The following is a 27,591-nucleotide window of genomic DNA, read 5'->3' on the forward strand; positions in this document are numbered from 1 at the left end:
CTCCTGTTCCGCGCGTGCCTGTGCACGTAGATGCCTGCCAGCCCTTCAACGGGCCGACGTTCTGCCTCGGGCTCGTCACAGAGTTTGGCGGGCTTTTTCAAACCTGTTTCCTGCTATTGTCCCAGCCAATCGGAGTGGAGCTGGGTCTTCATCAGCCCGCGCGCTCTCTGAAGCCGTCACAGACAGACCATTGTACTTCGGAGGTAAGTCGCACAAGGTTACCATGGCCCGTACCAAGCAGACCGCCCGCAAGTCCACCGGAGGCAAGGCACCTCGCAAGCAGCTGGCCACCAAAGCTGCCCGCAAGAGCGCACCAGCCACTGGCGGTGTCAAGAAACCTCACCGCTACCGGCCGGGCACCGTGGCCCTCCGGGAGATACGGCGCTACCAGAAATCTACCGAGCTGCTCATCCGCAAACTGCCCTTCCAGCGCCTTGTGCGGGAGATCGCACAGGATTTCAAGACCGACCTGCGTTTCCAGAGCTCCGCCGTCATGGCCCTGCAGGAGGCCAGCGAGTCCTACTTGGTGGGGCTCTTTGAGGACACCAACCTCTGCGCCATTCACGCCAAAAGAGTGACCATTATGCCCAAGGACATCCAGCTGGCCCGCCGCATCCGAGGCGAGAGGGCCTGAGGGGCACCGGCAGCAAGACCCACCACCACAAAGGCTCTTTTAAGAGCCGACACATTGTCACACACAAGAGCTGCTCAACTCTGCCTCTCGAGGCGCCTCTCTTCACTGCACAGGCAGCTAGGTTGTCTCTCAAACCCAAGGCAAACATGCCAACGCTCCAGTTGCCACTGCCTGTCTTGGCATGTGTTGAATGAAACGCCCTGCGGCTGGCGTCCAAGTCAACGCAACCCGCCACACCCCACCGCTGCGAGCCCCCAAAATGCATGTCAGGGCGCTTTGGCGACCAGCTTTGCCTCACCTTCATATTGCTTTCAATTTGTGCTCTTGTGGCGGTCGGATTAGATGCGATGGCTTGTGCCTCTTAGCCGGAGCACAGCCATCTCTTAACCCGAGGCCGGCCCCCCCACCTCCCCACAGAGATCTCTGAACCTGAAGACGCGCCCCCCCCCCCCCCCTACACATCACGGTTTCTATAGCGCCTGCCTTGATGCTGGATCACAACCACTTCTAAGCGTTGTGCGCTAACGGCCGGTTCTCCGCTCGCCCCCCCCCCCCCCCCCCCGCAAACCGAACGGTGCGGTACTGGCTCCCTGTCGAGCTCGGGGACAGAGGGGTCTGCTGCGCGCGCTTCCCTGGCAGTGCCTGTCCTGCACATTGCGCTCTGTCCCCAGAGCTTTCCCTCCCAGCCCAGCGAATGTGTCAAGTAGGGAGCGTGACTCCTGCCGCAGCGCAGAGCATTAATTTGCTTACGCCGACCCTGAGGCCGAAGTCCCTATTTGAGACCATTGCCCTTATGTCTTCCGGGGATGGAATAAAGCGGGGCTTGCTAGGCAAAGCATGCGAGCTCTTGAGTGGAGGTGGTGAGCGGCTCTTAAAAGAGCCTTTGGGTTTTTTGCTGCTGGGAACTGTGGCCTCACTTGGCACTGGTGTACTTGGTGACGGCCTTGGTGCCCTCGGACACAGCGTGCTTGGCCAGCTCGCCTGGCAGCAGGAGTCGCACTGCGGTCTGGATCTCCCTGGAGGTGATGGTCCTGTGTTTGTTGTAGTGGCACAGGCGGGAGGCTTCCCCGGAGATGCGCTCGAAGATGTCATTGACAAACGAGTTCATGATGCCCATGGCCTTGGAAGAGATGCCGGTGTCAGGGTGCACCTGCTTCATCACCTTGTAGATGTAAATGGCATAGCTTTCCTTCCTGCACCTCTTGCGCTTCTTCCCGTCCTTCTTGGGCGGCTTGGAGAGCGCTTTCTTGGAGCCCTTCTTGGGCGCTGGGGCGGACTTGGCTGGCTCAGGCATTGTCTGCCGCGAACGATCACGCTGTGAGGAGCGGAAGAAATGAGTAAATAACCGCACCCCTCCCCTCTCTTTTGTAGGCTGCCTGTGCTTAATCAGCTGCTGCCAGTCCCTGCTCGCCATTGGCCCCTTTGGTTCTGCAGCTCTTCCGTGTCTGTGTGCCCGGCACAGAGCTCTGATTGGTTGGTTGGCAGGAGTAGTCTCCCCCTCCAATGGATGTTCACACAGAGCCTAGGTTTCGTCCAATGAGAGAGCTCCACCGTGTCTTTATATGCCGGCCCTCCCAGGCTCATTACTTTCGTTTTGAACGTTGAACGAGCAACGCATCATGTCTGGACGAGGAAAGCAAGGAGGGAAGGCCCGTGCTAAGGCAAAGACTCGCTCCTCCCGGGCAGGCTTGCAGTTCCCAGTAGGCCGTGTGCACAGGCTGCTGCGGAAGGGGAACTACGGTGAGCGCGTGGGAGCCGGAGCCCCGGTGTACCTGGCTGCCGTGCTCGAGTACCTGACTGCTGAGATCCTGGAGCTGGCCGGCAACGCCGCCCGGGACAACAAGAAGACCCGCATCATCCCCAGACACCTGCAGCTCGCCATCCGCAACGACGAGGAGCTCAACAAGCTGCTGGGCAAGGTCACCATTGCCCAGGGCGGTGTCCTGCCCAACATCCAGGCCGTGCTGCTGCCCAAGAAGACCGAGGGCCACAAGGCAGGGGGCAAAGCCAGCAAGTAACAAGCCCAAGGTACACACTCTCCCAAAAACAAAACAAAAAACACAAAGGCTCTTGTAAGAGCCGCTCACACACTCAGACAAAGAGCTCAGTACCTTGACAGCAGCGCCACCACTTCTCTACACTACAACAGAGTATGTGCAAAACCCCTTTGGGCTGATCGCATGCTCCCGATACCCATGCAGCTTTCTGGGTGCATGGGCAAAGTAGGGCGCGAATGCGGCACACCGGACTGTGAGGCACAGCTGGAAAGGGTGGGAGTGAGTACACAGGGCTTAATTGGAGGAAGGGGTGGTGTGTGTGTGTGTGTTCGTGCGCGCCCTCTCTCAGAAGCGCAGCTACGTTTCTACATTAAAGGGCTGACAATCAAGCGCCTTCCTGCTTTACCGAGTTCGGAGAGAACAAAGGCCAGCCGGTGTAACGGCTGGAAAGCGCGGGCATTTTGATTTTGAAATGCTGCGCATGTGCACACTGGAGCGGACGGCTGCCGCGCGATCCCCGCCCTCCACCCCCATGGCCCGCCCTCTGTCCATATAAGCAGCCGATTCCCGTCGGCCACCACACACACAGCCCCAGCTCCCTTGTGACGAGCAGAGCAGCAGCAGAAGCGGACATGTCTGGTCGCGGCAAAGGAGGGAAAGGTCTCGGCAAGGGCGGCGCCAAGAGGCACAGGAAAGTGCTCCGAGACAACATCCAGGGCATTACCAAGCCCGCCATCCGCCGCCTGGCCCGCCGTGGCGGAGTCAAGCGCATCTCCGGCCTCATCTACGAGGAGACCCGCGGTGTGCTCAAGGTCTTCCTGGAAAACGTGATCCGGGACGCCGTCACCTACACTGAGCACGCCAAGAGGAAGACGGTCACTGCCATGGATGTGGTCTATGCCCTGAAGCGCCAGGGACGCACTCTCTATGGATTCGGGGGTTGAGGAACACCTACCACAGCACCGACGCACAAACCCAAAGGCTCTTTTAAGAGCCGCCCACACCGTCAATAACAGAGCTGCTCATTTGCGCTGCGCATTCGGTATTGGGCTAATATTATCCCCAGCATAGGCGACATTATTTATGGTATGAAAAAAATATGGGGGTTGCAGGGGCTGTCCCCCACAGGTTCCGTGGGGTAAGATCGCCGCAAAAAAAACTGCGCAATTCTTGCATGGCGACATTTTTGCAGGCATATTATCACATGGAACCGCGCTTTCTTGGAAGGCTGAACCCAGCCCACCCCTCTGCTTCCCCGCCAGTGCGGTGGACCTGTGCGGCAGTGGCACTCGAGGTCCCGTGGGCCAAAATACCAACAGCCCCGTTGTGTGTGCGCCCATTGAAATGTAAATGGGGCAATGCGCCAAAAGAAACCAAGTCCACTTTAGGAATTCCACTTGATAGCTCTTTACTTCGCGTCAAAGTCTACCTACATGAGAATACATACCCCCTTGCAGATGGGAAGCCCCCTCCCTCCCTGCCCCCCCCCCCCCCCCCCACATCTCTCTTCCCTTCTGGTAACCAGACTAAGGCACTCATGCCAAAGCACTGAGCTCCCCGATGCCCTCTTGTAACGGCAGAAGGTACTGCGGCCTAGGTAGAGTTGGCTGGGAAAGGCGGGATTATGCTGATAACTCCCAGAAGTACCCAGCTGCAGACCAAGCGGGGGGCACACACACACCCCTCTAGCCATCCCCATAAGCCTCTGAGCAGGCCTCGAGAACTCTCGCGTCGCCCGGTGCACTGTTATCCGAGAAGCCAGGGGTCACAGCACACTCTGAGTTACAAGTGCCTGTAGGTCAGCCCTGTTTTCCTGCCTATAGAACCTGGCCGTTCGTGGCCTAGGGGCCAGGCCGGAGCGTATTCCTTGCTCCACGCGCTGCTGAGTGCGGTCGCCACTCTCTGCTGGGCCCTGAGAGGCCCAGGAGCAGAGCCTTTTGCTTCTCTCTCTCTCTCTCTCTCTCTCTCTCTGCCTAGGCTCCCTGAGACAGCCAGGAGCATGGCATTTGCTCCACTCACTACTGGCCTCTCCTCGGGAGTGGCCGGCCCAGCTGCCATTTCTCTCCCTCCAGCCATCGGGTCAGTCAGGCCAACATCATACATTGTTATTTGGCATTTACATAGCGCTCTATATATCATTGGTATGATCTCAAAGCGCTTGTGGGTTGAACGCCCCCCTTGGAGACCGTAGTAAAGGTCAGTCGAGAGAGTAGGGTGCTTGGGTGCATTCAATATGGGAGCAGCTGATGCGATTGCTTGATGGTAGCTGCATCCTAACATTTGGTGCGGTGGTATTGAGAGATCAGTTGAATGTGTGCAGTTTGGGGGTTGGTCTCTCGAGACTGCGGCATGAGGCCTGTGTAGGACGCTTATGTGTGCAGCTAGGCCGATTTCTTTTCGTGGGCTATAGCTGCAGGATGCTGAGGCGTTCATGGGCTATAGTACGTATATGTGAGCAGCTAGGCCGAAATTGATCGCGGGCTATAGCTGCGCTCTATTTTGTGTTGGTGTAAAGTAGAGCGTGAGCATAGTGATAGGAGAGGTGAGCGTCTGGAGTGGATGTTTTGTTCTTACGAGCCCACTGTTCCAGGGTTACATTGTCGTGTTTCGCGGTAGCTGCCCTCAGAGGCAGATGCACAGCTAGTAGCCGGGTAAGATATGTGTGCTCGGGCAGAGGGCCATTAATCTTAGGCTCAGCAGACTGCATCTCAGGGGCCCGGTTTCACTGGTTGCGGTTTATGGTTGGTTGCAGGATAATTGGATATTGGGCAGGAGCTATCTCGCACCAATGTGGTCACATCGAGCTCATTTTTCTGATCCTTGGTCGTCGTTAATGGTGGGTTGCAGGGTAGGTCTAGGCAGGATGGTAGGTTGTAGGGCAGGAGTCATTTCGCATGCCAACAATATCCCTCCGGACAGCTTTAGATCCACCGTACAAGCACTGGTCCTATCCCACCTGGATGGGGGCAACGCCCTCCTCGGAAAGGCCGCCCGTCGTCTTCCCTTGAGCCCCAGAGAAGTGTCCTACATGCAGCCACACGCTTTCTCAAGGCTCTACGCAGGTACCCCGTCACCCCTCCCCTCATCGACCTTCACTGGCTCACACTGCACCCACAAATCACCTTCAAGTCTTGCCGCATCATCTATAAGGCAGTCACGCCCTCAAGTCACCCAGCTACCTTGCAGAGAAACCCAGCATCTCCAGCAGACAACGCACCACCAGAAGCCTGGGACACGAGCAGTCTTTAAATCCGCCACTGCAAAAAGGAAAGGACCAGACAACAAGCCTTCTCTGCCTACGCCCCGAGACCAGGGAACCTCCTCCCCGTCGGCATCAGACTTGCCCCACACGCTCCCACAATTCAGAAAAGAACTCAAGACGCACCTCTTCAAGGAGTCGCTCTCCCCCTCAATACCTAGGCCAATCACGCCGCACCACCTGGCTCGCTAGACGACACCTGCCTCTCTCCACCCAGCCACCCTGTATGGCGGTGCCCCTCCGTATCCTACTCCCTGCTGTATATCTGTTCCGTTTTTACCCCTGAAAAGCACTCAGTTACGCATCTGCACTGTTGCATCCCTGGGCAAAGCGCTCCGTTGGGTATCTGTGTTGGTGCATTCCTCTGAGGATGGCTGTAGAAGGTCGCTATGCGGCAGTTGGTCGGCCCTCTGACTGGGGGCAGCTGCACGTGTGTTTCTCAGATCGCTATGATGGCAAAGGAGAGGTTGTGTATCCTGCCTGCCCAGAGAGTGTAGAGAGAGCATATGCGAGAGCCAGAGAGACGTAAGCAGTGCATGAGCCGAACTCTCAAATGTCCAGTGGCCAACGCGTGGGGAGGCCATCCAGTCCTGTCTTAACCCCCCTCTGGATTGCGGGTCTTGTCGATTTGTCTTCCCTGTTTCAAATGCAGAAACACTACCAGTGCCAGAATTCCAAACAAAAAACAGAACTGGGTGGCTTTCCCACTCATGGACCCGGGAAACGCGAGAGCCTTGCCATCAGGTGTCAGATGGGGGAGTCAAGAGAAGGTGGTTGCTCGTTAGAACCACTCTTAACTTTTCCCACAACCACCTACTTCTATGGAGTCTCCTTTTATAACTTTCCGGGGCGCGGTCCGCTTTCTTTTCTGCACTTGCTTGCCAGGCTGGGTGCTTCACAGACTCGTACTCTGAGGTGACCCCACGCCGCCCCTTATCGTGCCATACAAAATGGCCACCTGAATAAAATGAATAAATCCCCCTCAGCCCAAGAGAGAAAGAAAGAAAAGTGAGAGACACGAGCGAGCGTGCGTGCGTGCGTGCGTGCGTGCTGTCAATCATAACAGGAATCAATGAATAGCTGGCAAACCTCAGACTGGCTGTCCAATCATAGCCCTCCTGTTCCGCGCGTGCCTGTGCACGTAGATGCCTGCCAGCCCTTCAACGGGCCGACGTTCTGCCTCGGGCTCGTCACAGAGTTTGGCGGGCTTTTTCAAACCTGTTTCCTGCTATTGTCCCAGCCAATCGGAGTGGAGCTGGGTCTTCATCAGCCCGCGCGCTCTCTGAAGCCGTCACAGACAGACCATTGTACTTCGGAAGTAAGTCGCACAAGGTTACCATGGCCCGTACCAAGCAGACCGCCCGCAAGTCCACCGGAGGCAAGGCACCTCGCAAGCAGCTGGCCACCAAAGCTGCCCGCAAGAGCGCACCAGCCACTGGCGGTGTCAAGAAACCTCACCGCTACCGGCCGGGCACCGTGGCCCTCCGGGAGATACGGCGCTACCAGAAATCTACCGAGCTGCTCATCCGCAAACTGCCCTTCCAGCGCCTTGTGCGGGAGATCGCACAGGATTTCAAGACCGACCTGCGTTTCCAGAGCTCCGCCGTCATGGCCTTGCAGGAGGCCAGCGAGTCCTACTTGGTGGGGCTCTTTGAGGACACCAACCTCTGCGCCATTCACGCCAAAAGAGTGACCATTATGCCCAAGGACATCCAGCTGGCCCGCCGCATCCGAGGCGAGAGGGCCTGAGGGGCACCGGCAGCAAGACCCACCACCACAAAGGCTCTTTTAAGAGCCGACACATTGTCACACACAAGAGCTGCTCAACTCTGCCTCTCGAGGCGCCTCTCTTCACTGCACAGGCAGCTAGGTTGTCTCTCAAACCCAAGGCAAACATGCCAACGCTCCAGTTGCCACTGCCTGTCTTGGCATGTGTTGAATGAAACGCCCTGCGGCTGGCGTCCAAGTCAACGCAACCCGCCACACCCCACCGCTGCGAGCCCCCAAAATGCATGTCAGGGCGCTTTGGCGACCAGCTTTGCCTCACCTTCATATTGCTTTCAATTTGTGCTCTTGTGGCGGTCGGATTAGATGCGATGGCTTGTGCCTCTTAGCCGGAGCACAGCCATCTCTTAACCCGAGGCCGGCCCCCCCACCTCCCCACAGAGATCTCTGAACCTGAAGACGCGCCCCCCCCCCCCCCTCTACACATCACGGTTTCTATAGCGCCTGCCTTGATGCTGGATCACAACCACTTCTAAGCGTTGTGCGCTAACGGCCGGTTCTCCGCTCGCCGCCCCCCCCCCCCGCAAACCGAACGGTGCGGTACTGGCTCCCTGTCGAGCTCGGGGACAGAGGGGTCTGCTGCGCGCGCTTCCCTGGCAGTGCCTGTCCTGCACATTGCGCTCTGTCCCCAGAGCTTTCCCTCCCAGCCCAGCGAATGTGTCAAGTAGGGAGCGTGACTCCTGCCGCAGCGCAGAGCATTAATTTGCTTACGCCGACCCTGAGGCCGAAGTCCCTATTTGAGACCATTGCCCTTATGTCTTCCGGGGATGGAATAAAGCGGGGCTTGCTAGGCAAAGCATGCGAGCTCTTGAGTGGAGGTGGTGAGCGGCTCTTAAAAGAGCCTTTGGGTTTTTTGCTGCTGGGAACTGTGGCCTCACTTGGCACTGGTGTACTTGGTGACGGCCTTGGTGCCCTCGGACACAGCGTGCTTGGCCAGCTCGCCTGGCAGCAGGAGTCGCACTGCGGTCTGGATCTCCCTGGAGGTGATGGTCCTGTGTTTGTTGTAGTGGCACAGGCGGGAGGCTTCCCCGGAGATGCGCTCGAAGATGTCATTGACAAACGAGTTCATGATGCCCATGGCCTTGGAAGAGATGCCGGTGTCAGGGTGCACCTGCTTCATCACCTTGTAGATGTAAATGGCATAGCTTTCCTTCCTGCACCTCTTGCGCTTCTTCCCGTCCTTCTTGGGCGGCTTGGAGAGCGCTTTCTTGGAGCCCTTCTTGGGCGCTGGGGCGGACTTGGCTGGCTCAGGCATTGTCTGCCGCGAACGTTCACGCTGTGAGGAGCGGAAGAAATGAGTAAATAACCGCACCCCTCCCCTCTCTTTTGTAGGCTGCCTGTGCTTAATCAGCTGCTGCCAGTCCCTGCTCGCCATTGGCCCGTTTGGTTCTGCAGCTCTTCCGTGTCTGTGTGCCCGGCACAGAGCTCTGATTGGTTGGTTGGCAGGAGTAGTCTCCCCCTCCAATGGATGTTCACACAGAGCCTAGGTTTCGTCCAATGAGAGAGCTCCACCGTGTCTTTATATGCCGGCCCTCCCGAACTACCTGGTGAAGACGATTGCAAGCTACCTGGGAGGCCGCACCTTCCATGTCGCCATGCGGTCTGAGATGTCCTCTTCACATTCCATCCGAGCAGGCGTGCCACAGGGATCGAACCTCGGACCCTTCCTGTTCAACCTCTTCACCAACGACATCCCGACAGATCTCCACAAGACGAACCTGGCGCTGTATGCAGACGATGTTGCAGTAATCTCCCAGTCTTTCAGCGAAAAGGAAGTGGCGAAGAACCTGCAAGCTTCATTGGATACCATCGCAAAGTGGTACAGCGACTGGCGGATAGAACTCAACACCAGCAAGACAACTGCAACGCTGTTCACCAGAAAGAAGATCAAGGAGCACCCACACATCAGCCTCAACGGGGAGACCATCAAATGGGAGAGCAGCAGCCGCTACCTCGGTGTGACCCTGGACAGCAAACTCAACTGGGAAAGCCACATCGAGAATACTCAGCAGAAGGCAACAGGAAAGATGGCAGCGCTGTACCCACTCCTGAAGAGCAAGTCCATGCCCCTCCGGACAAAGATCAACGTCTACAAGGCGATCATCAGACCAACCCTGACTTATGCCTCACCAGCATGGATGACCTGCCATGAGCGACACCGGAAGAGTCTTCAGATAGTCCAGAACAAGGCCCTGCGGATATCATCTGGAGCTCCAATCTTCACAAGGATAGCAGACCTTCACAGAGACCTGGACATCGAGATGTTGGATGAACATCTAGCGAAGCTGAGTAAGAACTTCTGCCAAGAACTGGATCAGAACCCGAACCCTCTGATCAGAAGACTCACTGCCACCACAGCAAACCCCTTCGACCGCTACCCGCGGCCCATCACTGCGAAGACCCAGTGAAACCAGCCCTACTGTGACAAGACCACACAGACCAAGAAGAATACAAACCCACGACTACACACTCAACCCGAGAAGATGGAGTAATGAGGCTCAAGCCTCGGTATCCAAAAAATCACCGCTGATGGATAAAAATCTATCAGCAAGAAGAAGAACAAGCGCGCTCATTACTTTCGTTTTGAACGTTGAACGAGCAACGCATCATGTCTGGACGAGGAAAGCAAGGAGGGAAGGCCCGTGCTAAGGCAAAGACTCGCTCCTCCCGGGCAGGCTTGCAGTTCCCAGTAGGCCGTGTGCACAGGCTGCTGCGGAAGGGGAACTACGGTGAGCGCGTGGGAGCCGGAGCCCCGGTGTACCTGGCTGCCGTGCTCGAGTACCTGACTGCTGAGATCCTGGAGCTGGCCGGCAACGCCGCCCGGGACAACAAGAAGACCCGCATCATCCCCAGACACCTGCAGCTCGCCATCCGCAACGACGAGGAGCTCAACAAGCTGCTGGGCAAGGTCACCATTGCCCAGGGCGGTGTCCTGCCCAACATCCAGGCCGTGCTGCTGCCCAAGAAGACCGAGGGCCACAAGGCAGGGGGCAAAGCCAGCAAGTAACAAGCCCAAGGTACACACTCTCCCAAAAACAAAACAAAAAACACAAAGGCTCTTGTAAGAGCCGCTCACACACTCAGACAAAGAGCTCAGTACCTTGACAGCAGCGCCACCACTTCTCTACACTACAACAGAGTATGTGCAAAACCCCTTTGGGCTGATCGCATGCTCCCGATACCCATGCAGCTTTCTGGGTGCATGGGCAAAGTAGGGCGCGAATGCGGCACACCGGACTGTGAGGCACAGCTGGAAAGGGTGGGAGTGAGTACACAGGGCTTAATTGGAGGAAGGGGTGGTGTGTGTGTGTGTTCGTGCGCGCCCTCTCTCAGAAGCGCAGCTACGTTTCTACATTAAAGGGCTGACAATCAAGCGCCTTCCTGCTTTACCGAGTTCGGAGAGAACAAAGGCCAGCCGGTGTAACGGCTGGAAAGCGCGGGCATTTTGATTTTGAAATGCTGCGCATGTGCACACTGGAGCCGACGGCTGCCGCGCGATCCCCGCCCTCCACCCCCATGGCCCGCCCTCTGTCCATATAAGCAGCCGATTCCCGTCGGCCACCACACACACAGCCCCAGCTCCCTTGTGACGAGCAGAGCAGCAGCAGAAGCGGACATGTCTGGTCGCGGCAAAGGAGGGAAAGGTCTCGGCAAGGGCGGCGCCAAGAGGCACAGGAAAGTGCTCCGAGACAACATCCAGGGCATTACCAAGCCCGCCATCCGCCGCCTGGCCCGCCGTGGCGGAGTCAAGCGCATCTCCGGCCTCATCTACGAGGAGACCCGCGGTGTGCTCAAGGTCTTCCTGGAAAACGTGATCCGGGACGCCGTCACCTACACTGAGCACGCCAAGAGGAAGACGGTCACTGCCATGGATGTGGTCTATGCCCTGAAGCGCCAGGGACGCACTCTCTATGGATTCGGGGGTTGAGGAACACCTACCACAGCACCGACGCACAAACCCAAAGGCTCTTTTAAGAGCCGCCCACACCGTCAATAACAGAGCTGCTCATTTGCGCTGCGCATTCGGTATTGGGCTAATATTATCCCCAGCATAGGCGACATTATTTATGGTATAAAAAAAATATGGGGGTTGCAGGGGCTGTCCCCCACAGGTTCCGTGGGGTAAGATCGCCGCAAAAAAAACTGCGCAATTCTTGCATGGCGACATTTTTGCAGGCATATTATCACATGGAACCGCGCTTTCTTGGAAGGCTGAACCCAGCCCACCCCTCTGCTTCCCCGCCAGTGCGGTGGACCTGTGCGGCAGTGGCACTCGAAGTCCCGTGGGCCAAAATACCAACAGCCCCGTTGTGTGTGCGCCCATTGAAATGTAAATGGGGCAATGCGCCAAAAGAAACCAAGTCCACTTTAGGAATTCCACTTGATAGCTCTTTACTTCGCGTCAAAGTCTACCTACATGAGAATACATACCCCCTTGCAGATGGGAAGCCCCCTCCCTCCCTGCCCCCCCCCCCCCCCCATCTCTCTTCCCTTCTGGTAACCAGACTAAGGCACTCATGCCAAAGCACTGAGCTCCCCGATGCCCTCTTGTAACGGCAGAAGGTACTGCGGCCTAGGTAGAGTTGGCTGGGAAAGGCGGGATTATGCTGATAACTCCCAGAAGTACCCAGCTGCAGACCAAGCGGGGGGCACACACACACCCCTCTAGCCATCCCCATAAGCCTCTGAGCAGGCCTCGAGAACTCTCGCGTCGCCCGGTGCACTGTTATCCGAGAAGCCAGGGGTCACAGCACACTCTGAGTTACAAGTGCCTGTAGGTCAGCCCTGTTTTCCTGCCTATAGAACCTGGCCGTTCGTGGCCGTTCGTGGCCTAGGGGCCAGGCCGGAGCGTATTCCTTGCTCCACCCGCTGCTGAGTGCGGTCGCCACTCTCTGCTGGGCCCTGAGAGGCCCAGGAGCAGAGCCTTTTGCTTCTCTCTCTCTCTCTCTCTCTCTGCCTAGGCTCCCTGAGACAGCCAGGAGCATGGCATTTGCTCCACTCACTACTGGCCTCTCCTCGGGAGTGGCCGGCCCAGCTGCCATTTCTCTCCCTCCAGCCATCGGGTCAGTCAGGCCAACATCATACATTGTTATTTGGCATTTACATAGCGCTCTATATATCATTGGTATGATCTCAAAGCGCTTGTGGGTTGAACGCCCCCCTTGGAGACCGTAGTAAAGGTCAGTCGAGAGAGTAGGGTGCTTGGGTGCATTCAATATGGGAGCAGCTGATGCGATTGCTTGATGGTAGCTGCATCCTAACATTTGGTGCGGTGGTATTGAGAGATCAGTTGAATGTGTGCAGTTTGGGGGTTGGTCTCTCGAGACTGCGGCATGAGGCCTGTGTAGGACGCTTATGTGTGCAGCTAGGCCGATTTCTTTTCGTGGGCTATAGCTGCGTTCTAGCAGGATGCTGAGGCGTTCATGGGCTATAGTACGTATATGTGAGCAGCTAGGCCGAAATTGATCGCGGGCTATAGCTGCGCTCTATTTTGTGTTGGTGTAAAGTAGAGCGTGAGCATAGTGATAGGAGAGGTGAGCGTCTGGAGTGGATGTTTTGTTCTTACGAGCCCACTGTTCCAGGGTTACATTGTCGTGTTTCGCGGTAGCTGCCCTCAGAGGCAGATGCACAGCTAGTAGCCGGGTAAGATATGTGTGCTCGGGCAGAGGGCCATTAATCTTAGGCTCAGCAGACTGCATCTCAGGGGCCCGGTTTCACTGGTTGCGGTTTATGGTTGGTTGCAGGATAATTGGATATTGGGCAGGAGCTATCTCGCACCAATGTGGTCACATCGAGCTCATTTTTCTGATCCTTGGTCGTCGTTAATGGTGGGTTGCAGGGTAGGTCTAGGCAGGATGGTAGGTTATAGGGCAGGAGTCATTTCGCATGCCAACAATATCCCTCCGGACAGCTTTAGATCCACCGTACAAGCACTGGTCCTATCCCACCTGGATGGGGGCAACGCCCTCCTCGGAAAGGCCGCCCGTCGTCTTCCCTTGAGCCCCAGAGAAGTGTCCTACATGCAGCCACACGCTTTCTCAAGGCTCTACGCAGGTACCCCGTCACCCCTCCCCTCATCGACCTTCACTGGCTCACACTGCACCCACAAATCACCTTCAAGTCTTGCCGCATCATCTATAAGGCAGTCACGCCCTCAAGTCACCCAGCTACCTTGCAGAGAAACCCAGCATCTCCAGCAGACAACGCACCACCAGAAGCCTGGGACACGAGCAGTCTTTAAATCCGCCACTGCAAAAAGGAAAGGACCAGACAACAAGCCTTCTCTGCCTACGCCCCGAGACCAGGGAACCTCCTCCCCGTCGGCATCAGACTTGCCCCACACGCTCCCACAATTCAGAAAAGAACTCAAGACGCACCTCTTCAAGGAGTCGCTCTCCCCCTCAATACCTAGGCCAATCACGCCGCACCACCTGGCTCGCTAGACGACACCTGCCTCTCTCCACCCAGCCACCCTGTATGGCGGTGCCCCTCCGTATCCTACTCCCTGCTGTATATCTGTTCCGTTTTTACCCCTGAAAAGCACTCAGTTACGCATCTGCACTGTTGCATCCCTGGGCAAAGCGCTCCGTTGGGTATCTGTGTTGGTGCATTCCTCTGAGGATGGCTGTAGAAGGTCGCTATGCGGCAGTTGGTCGGCCCTCTGACTGGGGGCAGCTGCACGTGTGTTTCTCAGATCGCTATGATGGCAAAGGAGAGGTTGTGTATCCTGCCTGCCCAGAGAGTGTAGAGAGAGCATATGCGAGAGCCAGAGAGACGTAAGCAGTGCATGAGCAGAACTCTCAAATGTCCAGTGGCCAACGCGTGGGGAGGCCATCCAGTCCTGTCTTAACCCCCCTCTGGATTGCGGGTCTTGTCGATTTGTCTTCCCTGTTTCAAATGCAGAAACACTACCAGTGCCAGAATTCCAAACAAAAAACAGAACTGGGTGGCTTTCCCACTCATGGACCCGGGAAACGCGAGAGCCTTGCCATCAGGTGTCAGATGGGGGAGTCAAGAGAAGGTGGTTGCTCGTTAGAACCACTCTTAACTTTTCCCACAACCACCTACTTCTATGGAGTCTCCTTTTATAACTTTCCGGGGCGCGGTCCGCTTTCTTTTCTGCACTTGCTTGCCAGGCTGGGTGCTTCACAGACTCGTACTCTGAGGTGACCCCACGCCGCCCCTTATCGTGCCATACAAAATGGCCACCTGAATAAAATGAATAAATCCCCCTCAGCCCAAGAGAGAAAGAAAGAAAAGTGAGAGACACGAGCGAGCGTGCGTGCGTGCGTGCGTGCTGTCAATCATAACAGGAATCAATGAATAGCTGGCAAACCTCAGACTGGCTGTCCAATCATAGCCCTCCTGTTCCGCGCGTGCCTGTGCACGTAGATGCCTGCCAGCCCTTCAACGGGCCGACGTTCTGCCTCGGGCTCGTCACAGAGTTTGGCGGGCTTTTTCAAACCTGTTTCCTGCTATTGTCCCAGCCAATCGGAGTGGAGCTGGGTCTTCATCAGCCCGCGCGCTCTCTGAAGCCGTCACAGACAGACCATTGTACTTCGGAAGTAAGTCGCACAAGGTTACCATGGCCCGTACCAAGCAGACCGCCCGCAAGTCCACCGGAGGCAAGGCACCTCGCAAGCAGCTGGCCACCAAAGCTGCCCGCAAGAGCGCACCAGCCACTGGCGGTGTCAAGAAACCTCACCGCTACCGGCCGGGCACCGTGGCCCTCCGGGAGATACGGCGCTACCAGAAATCTACCGAGCTGCTCATCCGCAAACTGCCCTTCCAGCGCCTTGTGCGGGAGATCGCACAGGATTTCAAGACCGACCTGCGTTTCCAGAGCTCCGCCGTCATGGCCTTGCAGGAGGCCAGCGAGTCCTACTTGGTGGGGCTCTTTGAGGACACCAACCTCTGCGCCATTCACGCCAAAAGAGTGACCATTATGCCCAAGGACATCCAGCTGGCCCGCCGCATCCGAGGCGAGAGGGCCTGAGGGGCACCGGCAGCAAGACCCACCACCACAAAGGCTCTTTTAAGAGCCGACACATTGTCACACACAAGAGCTGCTCAACTCTGCCTCTCGAGGCGCCTCTCTTCACTGCACAGGCAGCTAGGTTGTCTCTCAAACCCAAGGCAAACATGCCAACGCTCCAGTTGCCACTGCCTGTCTTGGCATGTGTTGAATGAAACGCCCTGCGGCTGGCGTCCAAGTCAACGCAACCCGCCACACCCCACCGCTGCGAGCCCCCAAAATGCATGTCAGGGCGCTTTGGCGACCAGCTTTGCCTCACCTTCATATTGCTTTCAATTTGTGCTCTTGTGGCGGTCGGATTAGATGCGATGGCTTGTGCCTCTTAGCCGGAGCACAGCCATCTCTTAACCCGAGGCCGGCCCCCCCACCTCCCCACAGAGATCTCTGAACCTGAAGACGCCCCCCCCCCCCCCCCTCTACACATCACGGTTTCTATAGCGCCTGCCTTGATGCTGGATCACAACCACTTCTAAGCGTTGTGCGCTAACGGCCGGTTCTCCGCTCGCCGCCCCCCCCCCCACCCGCAAACCGAACGGTGCGGTACTGGCTCCCTGTCGAGCTCGGGGACAGAGGGGTCTGCTGCGCGCGCTTCCCTGGCAGTGCCTGTCCTGCACATTGCGCTCTGTCCCCAGAGCTTTCCCTCCCAGCCCAGCGAATGTGTCAAGTAGGGAGCGTGACTCCTGCCGCAGCGCAGAGCATAATTTGCTTACGCCGACCCTGAGGCCGAAGTCCCTATTTGAGACCATTGCCCTTATGTCTTCCGGGGATGGAATAAAGCGGGGCTTGCTAGGCAAAGCATGCGAGCTCTTGAGTGGAGGTGGTGAGCGGCTCTTAAAAGAGCCTTTGGGTTTTTTGCTGCTGGGAACTGTGGCCTCACTTGGCACTGGTGTACTTGGTGACGGCCTTGGTGCCCTCGGACACAGCGTGCTTGGCCAGCTCGCCTGGCAGCAGGAGTCGCACTGCGGTCTGGATCTCCCTGGAGGTGATGGTCCTGTGTTTGTTGTAGTGGCACAGGCGGGAGGCTTCCCCGGAGATGCGCTCGAAGATGTCATTGACAAACGAGTTCATGATGCCCATGGCCTTGGAAGAGATGCCGGTGTCAGGGTGCACCTGCTTCATCACCTTGTAGATGTAAATGGCATAGCTTTCCTTCCTGCACCTCTTGCGCTTCTTCCCGTCCTTCTTGGGCGGCTTGGAGAGCGCTTTCTTGGAGCCCTTCTTGGGCGCTGGGGCGGACTTGGCTGGCTCAGGCATTGTCTGCCGCGAACGTTCACGCTGTGAGGAGCGGAAGAAATGAGTAAATAACCGCACCCCTCCCCTCTCTTTTGTAGGCTGCCTGTGCTTAATCAGCTGCTGCCAGTCCCTGCTCGCCATTGGCCCGTTTGGTTCTGCAGCTCTTCCGTGTCTGTGTGCCCGGCACAGAGCTCTGATTGGTTGGTTGGCAGGAGTAGTCTCCCCCTCCAATGGATGTTCACACAGAGCCTAGGTTTCGTCCAATGAGAGAGCTCCACCGTGTCTTTATATGCCGGCCCTCCCAGGCTCATTACTTTCGTTTTGAACGTTGAACGAGCAACGCATCATGTCTGGACGAGGAAAGCAAGGAGGGAAGGCCCGTGCTAAGGCAAAGACTCGCTCCTCCCGGGCAGGCTTGCAGTTCCCAGTAGGCCGTGTGCACAGGCTGCTGCGGAAGGGGAACTACGGTGAGCGCGTGGGAGCCGGAGCCCCGGTGTACCTGGCTGCCGTGCTCGAGTACCTGACTGCTGAGATCCTGGAGCTGGCCGGCAACGCCGCCCGGGACAACAAGAAGACCCGCATCATCCCCAGACACCTGCAGCTCGCCATCCGCAACGACGAGGAGCTCAACAAGCTGCTGGGCAAGGTCACCATTGCCCAGGGCGGTGTCCTGCCCAACATCCAGGCCGTGCTGCTGCCCAAGAAGACCGAGGGCCACAAGGCAGGGGGCAAAGCCAGCAAGTAACAAGCCCAAGGTACACACTCTCCCAAAAACAAAACAAAAAACACAAAGGCTCTTGTAAGAGCCGCTCACACACTCAGACAAAGAGCTCAGTACCTTGACAGCAGCGCCACCACTTCTCTACACTACAACAGAGTATGTGCAAAACCCCTTTGGGCTGATCGCATGCTCCCGATACCCATGCAGCTTTCTGGGTGCATGGGCAAAGTAGGGCGCGAATGCGGCACACCGGACTGTGAGGCACAGCTGGAAAGGGTGGGAGTGAGTACACAGGGCTTAATTGGAGGAAGGGGTGGTGTGTGTGTGTGTTCGTGCGCGCCCTCTCTCAGAAGCGCAGCTACGTTTCTACATTAAAGGGCTGACAATCAAGCGCCTTCCTGCTTTACCGAGTTCGGAGAGAACAAAGGCCAGCCGGTGTAACGGCTGGAAAGCGCGGGCATTTTGATTTTGAAATGCTGCGCATGTGCACACTGGAGCCGACGGCTGCCGCGCGATCCCCGCCCTCCACCCCCATGGCCCGCCCTCTGTCCATATAAGCAGCCGATTCCCGTCGGCCACCACACACACAGCCCCAGCTCCCTTGTGACGAGCAGAGCAGCAGCAGAAGCGGACATGTCTGGTCGCGGCAAAGGAGGGAAAGGTCTCGGCAAGGGCGGCGCCAAGAGGCACAGGAAAGTGCTCCGAGACAACATCCAGGGCATTACCAAGCCCGCCATCCGCCGCCTGGCCCGCCGTGGCGGAGTCAAGCGCATCTCCGGCCTCATCTACGAGGAGACCCGCGGTGTGCTCAAGGTCTTCCTGGAAAACGTGATCCGGGACGCCGTCACCTACACTGAGCACGCCAAGAGGAAGACGGTCACTGCCATGGATGTGGTCTATGCCCTGAAGCGCCAGGGACGCACTCTCTATGGATTCGGGGGTTGAGGAACACCTACCACAGCACCGACGCACAAACCCAAAGGCTCTTTTAAGAGCCGCCCACACCGTCAATAACAGAGCTGCTCATTTGCGCTGCGCATTCGGTATTGGGCTAATATTATCCCCAGCATAGGCGACATTATTTATGGTATAAAAAAAATATGGGGGTTGCAGGGGCTGTCCCCCACAGGTTCCGTGGGGTAAGATCGCCGCAAAAAAAACTGCGCAATTCTTGCATGGCGACATTTTTGCAGGCATATTATCACATGGAACCGCGCTTTCTTGGAAGGCTGAACCCAGCCCACCCCTCTGCTTCCCCGCCAGTGCGGTGGACCTGTGCGGCAGTGGCACTCGAGGTCCCGTGGGCCAAAATACCAACAGCCCCGTTGTGTGTGCGCCCATTGAAATGTAAATGGGGCAATGCGCCAAAAGAAACCAAGTCCACTTTAGGAATTCCACTTGATAGCTCTTTACTTCGCGTCAAAGTCTACCTACATGAGAATACATACCCCCTTGCAGATGGGAAGCCCCCTCCCTCCCTGCCCCCCCCCCCCCCCATCTCTCTTCCCTTCTGGTAACCAGACTAAGGCACTCATGCCAAAGCACTGAGCTCCCCGATGCCCTCTTGTAACGGCAGAAGGTACTGCGGCCTAGGTAGAGTTGGCTGGGAAAGGCGGGATTATGCTGATAACTCCCAGAAGTACCCAGCTGCAGACCAAGCGGGGGGCACACACACACCCCTCTAGCCATCCCCATAAGCCTCTGAGCAGGCCTCGAGAACTCTCGCGTCGCCCGGTGCACTGTTATCCGAGAAGCCAGGGGTCACAGCACACTCTGAGTTACAAGTGCCTGTAGGTCAGCCCTGTTTTCCTGCCTATAGAACCTGGCCGTTCGTGGCCGTTCGTGGCCTAGGGGCCAGGCCGGAGCGTATTCCTTGCTCCACCCGCTGCTGAGTGCGGTCGCCACTCTCTGCTGGGCCCTGAGAGGCCCAGGAGCAGAGCCTTTTGCTTCTCTCTCTCTCTCTCTCTCTCTGCCTAGGCTCCCTGAGACAGCCAGGAGCATGGCATTTGCTCCACTCACTACTGGCCTCTCCTCGGGAGTGGCCGGCCCAGCTGCCATTTCTCTCCCTCCAGCCATCGGGTCAGTCAGGCCAACATCATACATTGTTATTTGGCATTTACATAGCGCTCTATATATCATTGGTATGATCTCAAAGCGCTTGTGGGTTGAACGCCCCCCTTGGAGACCGTAGTAAAGGTCAGTCGAGAGAGTAGGGTGCTTGGGTGCATTCAATATGGGAGCAGCTGATGCGATTGCTTGATGGTAGCTGCATCCTAACATTTGGTGCGGTGGTATTGAGAGATCAGTTGAATGTGTGCAGTTTGGGGGTTGGTCTCTCGAGACTGCGGCATGAGGCCTGTGTAGGACGCTTATGTGTGCAGCTAGGCCGATTTCTTTTCGTGGGCTATAGCTGCGTTCTAGCAGGATGCTGAGGCGTTCATGGGCTATAGTACGTATATGTGAGCAGCTAGGCCGAAATTGATCGCGGGCTATAGCTGCGCTCTATTTTGTGTTGGTGTAAAGTAGAGCGTTAGCATAGTGATAGGAGAGGTGAGCGTCTGGAGTGGATGTTTTGTTCTTACGAGCCCACTGTTCCAGGGTTACATTGTCGTGTTTCGCGGTAGCTGCCCTCAGAGGCAGATGCACAGCTAGTAGCCGGGTAAGATATGTGTGCTCGGGCAGAGGGCCATTAATCTTAGGCTCAGCAGACTGCATCTCAGGGGCCCGGTTTCACTGGTTGCGGTTTATGGTTGGTTGCAGGATAATTGGATATTGGGCAGGAGCTATCTCGCACCAATGTGGTCACATCGAGCTCATTTTTCTGATCCTTGGTCGTCGTTAATGGTGGGTTGCAGGGTAGGTCTAGGCAGGATGGTAGGTTATAGGGCAGGAGTCATTTCGCATGCCAACAATATCCCTCCGGACAGCTTTAGATCCACCGTACAAGCACTGGTCCTATCCCACCTGGATGGGGGCAACGCCCTCCTCGGAAAGGCCGCCCGTCGTCTTCCCTTGAGCCCCAGAGAAGTGTCCTACATGCAGCCACACGCTTTCTCAAGGCTCTACGCAGGTACCCCGTCACCCCTCCCCTCATCGACCTTCACTGGCTCACACTGCACCCACAAATCACCTTCAAGTCTTGCCGCATCATCTATAAGGCAGTCACGCCCTCAAGTCACCCAGCTACCTTGCAGAGAAACCCAGCATCTCCAGCAGACAACGCACCACCAGAAGCCTGGGACACGAGCAGTCTTTAAATCCGCCACTGCAAAAAGGAAAGGACCAGACAACAAGCCTTCTCTGCCTACGCCCCGAGACCAGGGAACCTCCTCCCCGTCGGCATCAGACTTGCCCCACACGCTCCCACAATTCAGAAAAGAACTCAAGACGCACCTCTTCAAGGAGTCGCTCTCCCCCTCAATACCTAGGCCAATCACGCCGCACCACCTGGCTCGCTAGACGACACCTGCCTCTCTCCACCCAGCCACCCTGTATGGCGGTGCCCCTCCGTATCCTACTCCCTGCTGTATATCTGTTCCGTTTTTACCCCTGAAAAGCACTCAGTTACGCATCTGCACTGTTGCATCCCTGGGCAAAGCGCTCCGTTGGGTATCTGTGTTGGTGCATTCCTCTGAGGATGGCTGTAGAAGGTCGCTATGCGGCAGTTGGTCGGCCCTCTGACTGGGGGCAGCTGCACGTGTGTTTCTCAGATCGCTATGATGGCAAAGGAGAGGTTGTGTATCCTGCCTGCCCAGAGAGTGTAGAGAGAGCATATGCGAGAGCCAGAGAGACGTAAGCAGTGCATGAGCAGAACTCTCAAATGTCCAGTGGCCAACGCGTGGGGAGGCCATCCAGTCCTGTCTTAACCCCCCTCTGGATTGCGGGTCTTGTCGATTTGTCTTCCCTGTTTCAAATGCAGAAACACTACCAGTGCCAGAATTCCAAACAAAAAACAGAACTGGGTGGCTTTCCCACTCATGGACCCGGGAAACGCGAGAGCCTTGCCATCAGGTGTCAGATGGGGGAGTCAAGAGAAGGTGGTTGCTCGTTAGAACCACTCTTAACTTTTCCCACAACCACCTACTTCTATGGAGTCTCCTTTTATAACTTTCCGGGGCGCGGTCCGCTTTCTTTTCTGCACTTGCTTGCCAGGCTGGGTGCTTCACAGACTCGTACTCTGAGGTGACCCCACGCCGCCCCTTATCGTGCCATACAAAATGGCCACCTGAATAAAATGAATAAATCCCCCTCAGCCCAAGAGAGAAAGAAAGAAAAGTGAGAGACACGAGCGAGCGTGCGTGCGTGCGTGCGTGCGTGCTGTCAATCATAACAGGAATCAATGAATAGCTGGCAAACCTCAGACTGGCTGTCCAATCATAGCCCTCCTGTTCCGCGCGTGCCTGTGCACGTAGATGCCTGCCAGCCCTTCAACGGGCCGACGTTCTGCCTCGGGCTCGTCACAGAGTTTGGCGGGCTTTTTCAAACCTGTTTCCTGCTATTGTCCCAGCCAATCGGAGTGGAGCTGGGTCTTCATCAGCCCGCGCGCTCTCTGAAGCCGTCACAGACAGACCATTGTACTTCGGAGGTAAGTCGCACAAGGTTACCATGGCCCGTACCAAGCAGACCGCCCGCAAGTCCACCGGAGGCAAGGCACCTCGCAAGCAGCTGGCCACCAAAGCTGCCCGCAAGAGCGCACCAGCCACTGGCGGTGTCAAGAAACCTCACCGCTACCGGCCGGGCACCGTGGCCCTCCGGGAGATACGGCGCTACCAGAAATCTACCGAGCTGCTCATCCGCAAACTGCCCTTCCAGCGCCTTGTGCGGGAGATCGCACAGGATTTCAAGACCGACCTGCGTTTCCAGAGCTCCGCCGTCATGGCCCTGCAGGAGGCCAGCGAGTCCTACTTGGTGGGGCTCTTTGAGGACACCAACCTCTGCGCCATTCACGCCAAAAGAGTGACCATTATGCCCAAGGACATCCAGCTGGCCCGCCGCATCCGAGGCGAGAGGGCCTGAGGGGCACCGGCAGCAAGACCCACCACCACAAAGGCTCTTTTAAGAGCCGACACATTGTCACACACAAGAGCTGCTCAACTCTGCCTCTCGAGGCGCCTCTCTTCACTGCACAGGCAGCTAGGTTGTCTCTCAAACCCAAGGCAAACATGCCAACGCTCCAGTTGCCACTGCCTGTCTTGGCATGTGTTGAATGAAACGCCCTGCGGCTGGCGTCCAAGTCAACGCAACCCGCCACACCCCACCGCTGCGAGCCCCCAAAATGCATGTCAGGGCGCTTTGGCGACCAGCTTTGCCTCACCTTCATATTGCTTTCAATTTGTGCTCTTGTGGCGGTCGGATTAGATGCGATGGCTTGTGCCTCTTAGCCGGAGCACAGCCATCTCTTAACCCGAGGCCGGCCCCCCCACCTCCCCACAGAGATCTCTGAACCTGAAGACGCGCCCCCCCCCCCCCCCTACACATCACGGTTTCTATAGCGCCTGCCTTGATGCTGGATCACAACCACTTCTAAGCGTTGTGCGCTAACGGCCGGTTCTCCGCTCGCCCCCCCCCCCCCCCCCCGCAAACCGAACGGTGCGGTACTGGCTCCCTGTCGAGCTCGGGGACAGAGGGGTCTGCTGCGCGCGCTTCCCTGGCAGTGCCTGTCCTGCACATTGCGCTCTGTCCCCAGAGCTTTCCCTCCCAGCCCAGCGAATGTGTCAAGTAGGGAGCGTGACTCCTGCCGCAGCGCAGAGCATTAATTTGCTTACGCCGACCCTGAGGCCGAAGTCCCTATTTGAGACCATTGCCCTTATGTCTTCCGGGGATGGAATAAAGCGGGGCTTGCTAGGCAAAGCATGCGAGCTCTTGAGTGGAGGTGGTGAGCGGCTCTTAAAAGAGCCTTTGGGTTTTTTGCTGCTGGGAACTGTGGCCTCACTTGGCACTGGTGTACTTGGTGACGGCCTTGGTGCCCTCGGACACAGCGTGCTTGGCCAGCTCGCCTGGCAGCAGGAGTCGCACTGCGGTCTGGATCTCCCTGGAGGTGATGGTCCTGTGTTTGTTGTAGTGGCACAGGCGGGAGGCTTCCCCGGAGATGCGCTCGAAGATGTCATTGACAAACGAGTTCATGATGCCCATGGCCTTGGAAGAGATGCCGGTGTCAGGGTGCACCTGCTTCATCACCTTGTAGATGTAAATGGCATAGCTTTCCTTCCTGCACCTCTTGCGCTTCTTCCCGTCCTTCTTGGGCGGCTTGGAGAGCGCTTTCTTGGAGCCCTTCTTGGGCGCTGGGGCGGACTTGGCTGGCTCAGGCATTGTCTGCCGCGAACGATCACGCTGTGAGGAGCGGAAGAAATGAGTAAATAACCGCACCCCTCCCCTCTCTTTTGTAGGCTGCCTGTGCTTAATCAGCTGCTGCCAGTCCCTGCTCGCCATTGGCCCCTTTGGTTCTGCAGCTCTTCCGTGTCTGTGTGCCCGGCACAGAGCTCTGATTGGTTGGTTGGCAGGAGTAGTCTCCCCCTCCAATGGATGTTCACACAGAGCCTAGGTTTCGTCCAATGAGAGAGCTCCACCGTGTCTTTATATGCCGGCCCTCCCAGGCTCATTACTTTCGTTTTGAACGTTGAACGAGCAACGCATCATGTCTGGACGAGGAAAGCAAGGAGGGAAGGCCCGTGCTAAGGCAAAGACTCGCTCCTCCCGGGCAGGCTTGCAGTTCCCAGTAGGCCGTGTGCACAGGCTGCTGCGGAAGGGGAACTACGGTGAGCGCGTGGGAGCCGGAGCCCCGGTGTACCTGGCTGCCGTGCTCGAGTACCTGACTGCTGAGATCCTGGAGCTGGCCGGCAACGCCGCCCGGGACAACAAGAAGACCCGCATCATCCCCAGACACCTGCAGCTCGCCATCCGCAACGACGAGGAGCTCAACAAGCTGCTGGGCAAGGTCACCATTGCCCAGGGCGGTGTCCTGCCCAACATCCAGGCCGTGCTGCTGCCCAAGAAGACCGAGGGCCACAAGGCAGGGGGCAAAGCCAGCAAGTAACAAGCCCAAGGTACACACTCTCCCAAAAACAAAACAAAAAACACAAAGGCTCTTGTAAGAGCCGCTCACACACTCAGACAAAGAGCTCAGTACCTTGACAGCAGCGCCACCACTTCTCTACACTACAACAGAGTATGTGCAAAACCCCTTTGGGCTGATCGCATGCTCCCGATACCCATGCAGCTTTCTGGGTGCATGGGCAAAGTAGGGCGCGAATGCGGCACACCGGACTGTGAGGCACAGCTGGAAAGGGTGGGAGTGAGTACACAGGGCTTAATTGGAGGAAGGGGTGGTGTGTGTGTGTGTGTTCGTGCGCGCCCTCTCTCAGAAGCGCAGCTACGTTTCTACATTAAAGGGCTGACAATCAAGCGCCTTCCTGCTTTACCGAGTTCGGAGAGAACAAAGGCCAGCCGGTGTAACGGCTGGAAAGCGCGGGCATTTTGATTTTGAAATGCTGCGCATGTGCACACTGGAGCGGACGGCTGCCGCGCGATCCCCGCCCTCCACCCCCATGGCCCGCCCTCTGTCCATATAAGCAGCCGATTCCCGTCGGCCACCACACACACAGCCCCAGCTCCCTTGTGACGAGCAGAGCAGCAGCAGAAGCGGACATGTCTGGTCGCGGCAAAGGAGGGAAAGGTCTCGGCAAGGGCGGCGCCAAGAGGCACAGGAAAGTGCTCCGAGACAACATCCAGGGCATTACCAAGCCCGCCATCCGCCGCCTGGCCCGCCGTGGCGGAGTCAAGCGCATCTCCGGCCTCATCTACGAGGAGACCCGCGGTGTGCTCAAGGTCTTCCTGGAAAACGTGATCCGGGACGCCGTCACCTACACTGAGCACGCCAAGAGGAAGACGGTCACTGCCATGGATGTGGTCTATGCCCTGAAGCGCCAGGGACGCACTCTCTATGGATTCGGGGGTTGAGGAACACCTACCACAGCACCGACGCACAAACCCAAAGGCTCTTTTAAGAGCCGCCCACACCGTCAATAACAGAGCTGCTCATTTGCGCTGCGCATTCGGTATTGGGCTAATATTATCCCCAGCATAGGCGACATTATTTATGGTATGAAAAAAATATGGGGGTTGCAGGGGCTGTCCCCCACAGGTTCCGTGGGGTAAGATCGCCGCAAAAAAAACTGCGCAATTCTTGCATGGCGACATTTTTGCAGGCATATTATCACATGGAACCGCGCTTTCTTGGAAGGCTGAACCCAGCCCACCCCTCTGCTTCCCCGCCAGTGCGGTGGACCTGTGCGGCAGTGGCACTCGAGGTCCCGTGGGCCAAAATACCAACAGCCCCGTTGTGTGTGCGCCCATTGAAATGTAAATGGGGCAATGCGCCAAAAGAAACCAAGTCCACTTTAGGAATTCCACTTGATAGCTCTTTACTTCGCGTCAAAGTCTACCTACATGAGAATACATACCCCCTTGCAGATGGGAAGCCCCCTCCCTCCCTGCCCCCCCCCCCCCCCCCCACATCTCTCTTCCCTTCTGGTAACCAGACTAAGGCACTCATGCCAAAGCACTGAGCTCCCCGATGCCCTCTTGTAACGGCAGAAGGTACTGCGGCCTAGGTAGAGTTGGCTGGGAAAGGCGGGATTATGCTGATAACTCCCAGAAGTACCCAGCTGCAGACCAAGCGGGGGGCACACACACACCCCTCTAGCCATCCCCATAAGCCTCTGAGCAGGCCTCGAGAACTCTCGCGTCGCCCGGTGCACTGTTATCCGAGAAGCCAGGGGTCACAGCACACTCTGAGTTACAAGTGCCTGTAGGTCAGCCCTGTTTTCCTGCCTATAGAACCTGGCCGTTCGTGGCCTAGGGGCCAGGCCGGAGCGTATTCCTTGCTCCACGCGCTGCTGAGTGCGGTCGCCACTCTCTGCTGGGCCCTGAGAGGCCCAGGAGCAGAGCCTTTTGCTTCTCTCTCTCTCTCTCTCTCTCTCTCTGCCTAGGCTCCCTGAGACAGCCAGGAGCATGGCATTTGCTCCACTCACTACTGGCCTCTCCTCGGGAGTGGCCGGCCCAGCTGCCATTTCTCTCCCTCCAGCCATCGGGTCAGTCAGGCCAACATCATACATTGTTATTTGGCATTTACATAGCGCTCTATATATCATTGGTATGATCTCAAAGCGCTTGTGGGTTGAACGCCCCCCTTGGAGACCGTAGTAAAGGTCAGTCGAGAGAGTAGGGTGCTTGGGTGCATTCAATATGGGAGCAGCTGATGCGATTGCTTGATGGTAGCTGCATCCTAACATTTGGTGCGGTGGTATTGAGAGATCAGTTGAATGTGTGCAGTTTGGGGGTTGGTCTCTCGAGACTGCGGCATGAGGCCTGTGTAGGACGCTTATGTGTGCAGCTAGGCCGATTTCTTTTCGTGGGCTATAGCTGCAGGATGCTGAGGCGTTCATGGGCTATAGTACGTATATGTGAGCAGCTAGGCCGAAATTGATCGCGGGCTATAGCTGCGCTCTATTTTGTGTTGGTGTAAAGTAGAGCGTGAGCATAGTGATAGGAGAGGTGAGCGTCTGGAGTGGATGTTTTGTTCTTACGAGCCCACTGTTCCAGGGTTACATTGTCGTGTTTCGCGGTAGCTGCCCTCAGAGGCAGATGCACAGCTAGTAGCCGGGTAAGATATGTGTGCTCGGGCAGAGGGCCATTAATCTTAGGCTCAGCAGACTGCATCTCAGGGGCCCGGTTTCACTGGTTGCGGTTTATGGTTGGTTGCAGGATAATTGGATATTGGGCAGGAGCTATCTCGCACCAATGTGGTCACATCGAGCTCATTTTTCTGATCCTTGGTCGTCGTTAATGGTGGGTTGCAGGGTAGGTCTAGGCAGGATGGTAGGTTGTAGGGCAGGAGTCATTTCGCATGCCAACAATATCCCTCCGGAC

At 57.0% G+C, this 27,591-nt stretch overlaps 4 protein-coding genes across 4 annotated transcripts; all 4 read left to right on the forward strand.

Annotated features, from left to right (window-relative positions):
• Positions 1–223: 223 nt before the first annotated feature.
• LOC138553510 (histone H3-like) lies at positions 224–2,020 on the forward strand. Its single transcript, XM_069642539.1, has 2 exons — positions 224–526; positions 2,006–2,020. The coding sequence occupies exons 1-2, from the start codon at positions 224–226 to the stop codon at positions 2,018–2,020; spliced, it is 318 nt and encodes a 105-aa protein (XP_069498640.1).
• Positions 2,021–7,208: 5,188 nt separating this feature from the next.
• Positions 7,209–8,014, forward strand: LOC138553525 (histone H3). The gene has a single exon (XM_069642553.1). The coding sequence runs from the start codon at positions 7,229–7,231 to the stop codon at positions 7,637–7,639; it is 411 nt and encodes a 136-aa protein (XP_069498654.1). The 5' UTR covers positions 7,209–7,228; the 3' UTR covers positions 7,640–8,014.
• Positions 8,015–15,238: 7,224 nt separating this feature from the next.
• Positions 15,239–16,046, forward strand: LOC138553524 (histone H3). The gene has a single exon (XM_069642552.1). The coding sequence runs from the start codon at positions 15,261–15,263 to the stop codon at positions 15,669–15,671; it is 411 nt and encodes a 136-aa protein (XP_069498653.1). The 5' UTR covers positions 15,239–15,260; the 3' UTR covers positions 15,672–16,046.
• Positions 16,047–22,269: 6,223 nt separating this feature from the next.
• LOC138553527 (histone H3) lies at positions 22,270–23,055 on the forward strand. The gene has a single exon (XM_069642555.1). It carries the CDS (start codon positions 22,270–22,272, stop codon positions 22,678–22,680), a length of 411 nt encoding a protein of 136 aa, XP_069498656.1. The 3' UTR covers positions 22,681–23,055.
• The last annotated feature ends 4,536 nt before the right edge of the window (positions 23,056–27,591 follow it).

Source organism: Ambystoma mexicanum, unplaced genomic scaffold, assembly GCF_040938575.1.
Source record: "Ambystoma mexicanum isolate Mex_15411 unplaced genomic scaffold, UKY_AmexF1_1 Mex_scaf11, whole genome shotgun sequence".
Lineage (NCBI taxonomy): Eukaryota > Metazoa > Chordata > Amphibia > Caudata > Ambystomatidae > Ambystoma > Ambystoma mexicanum.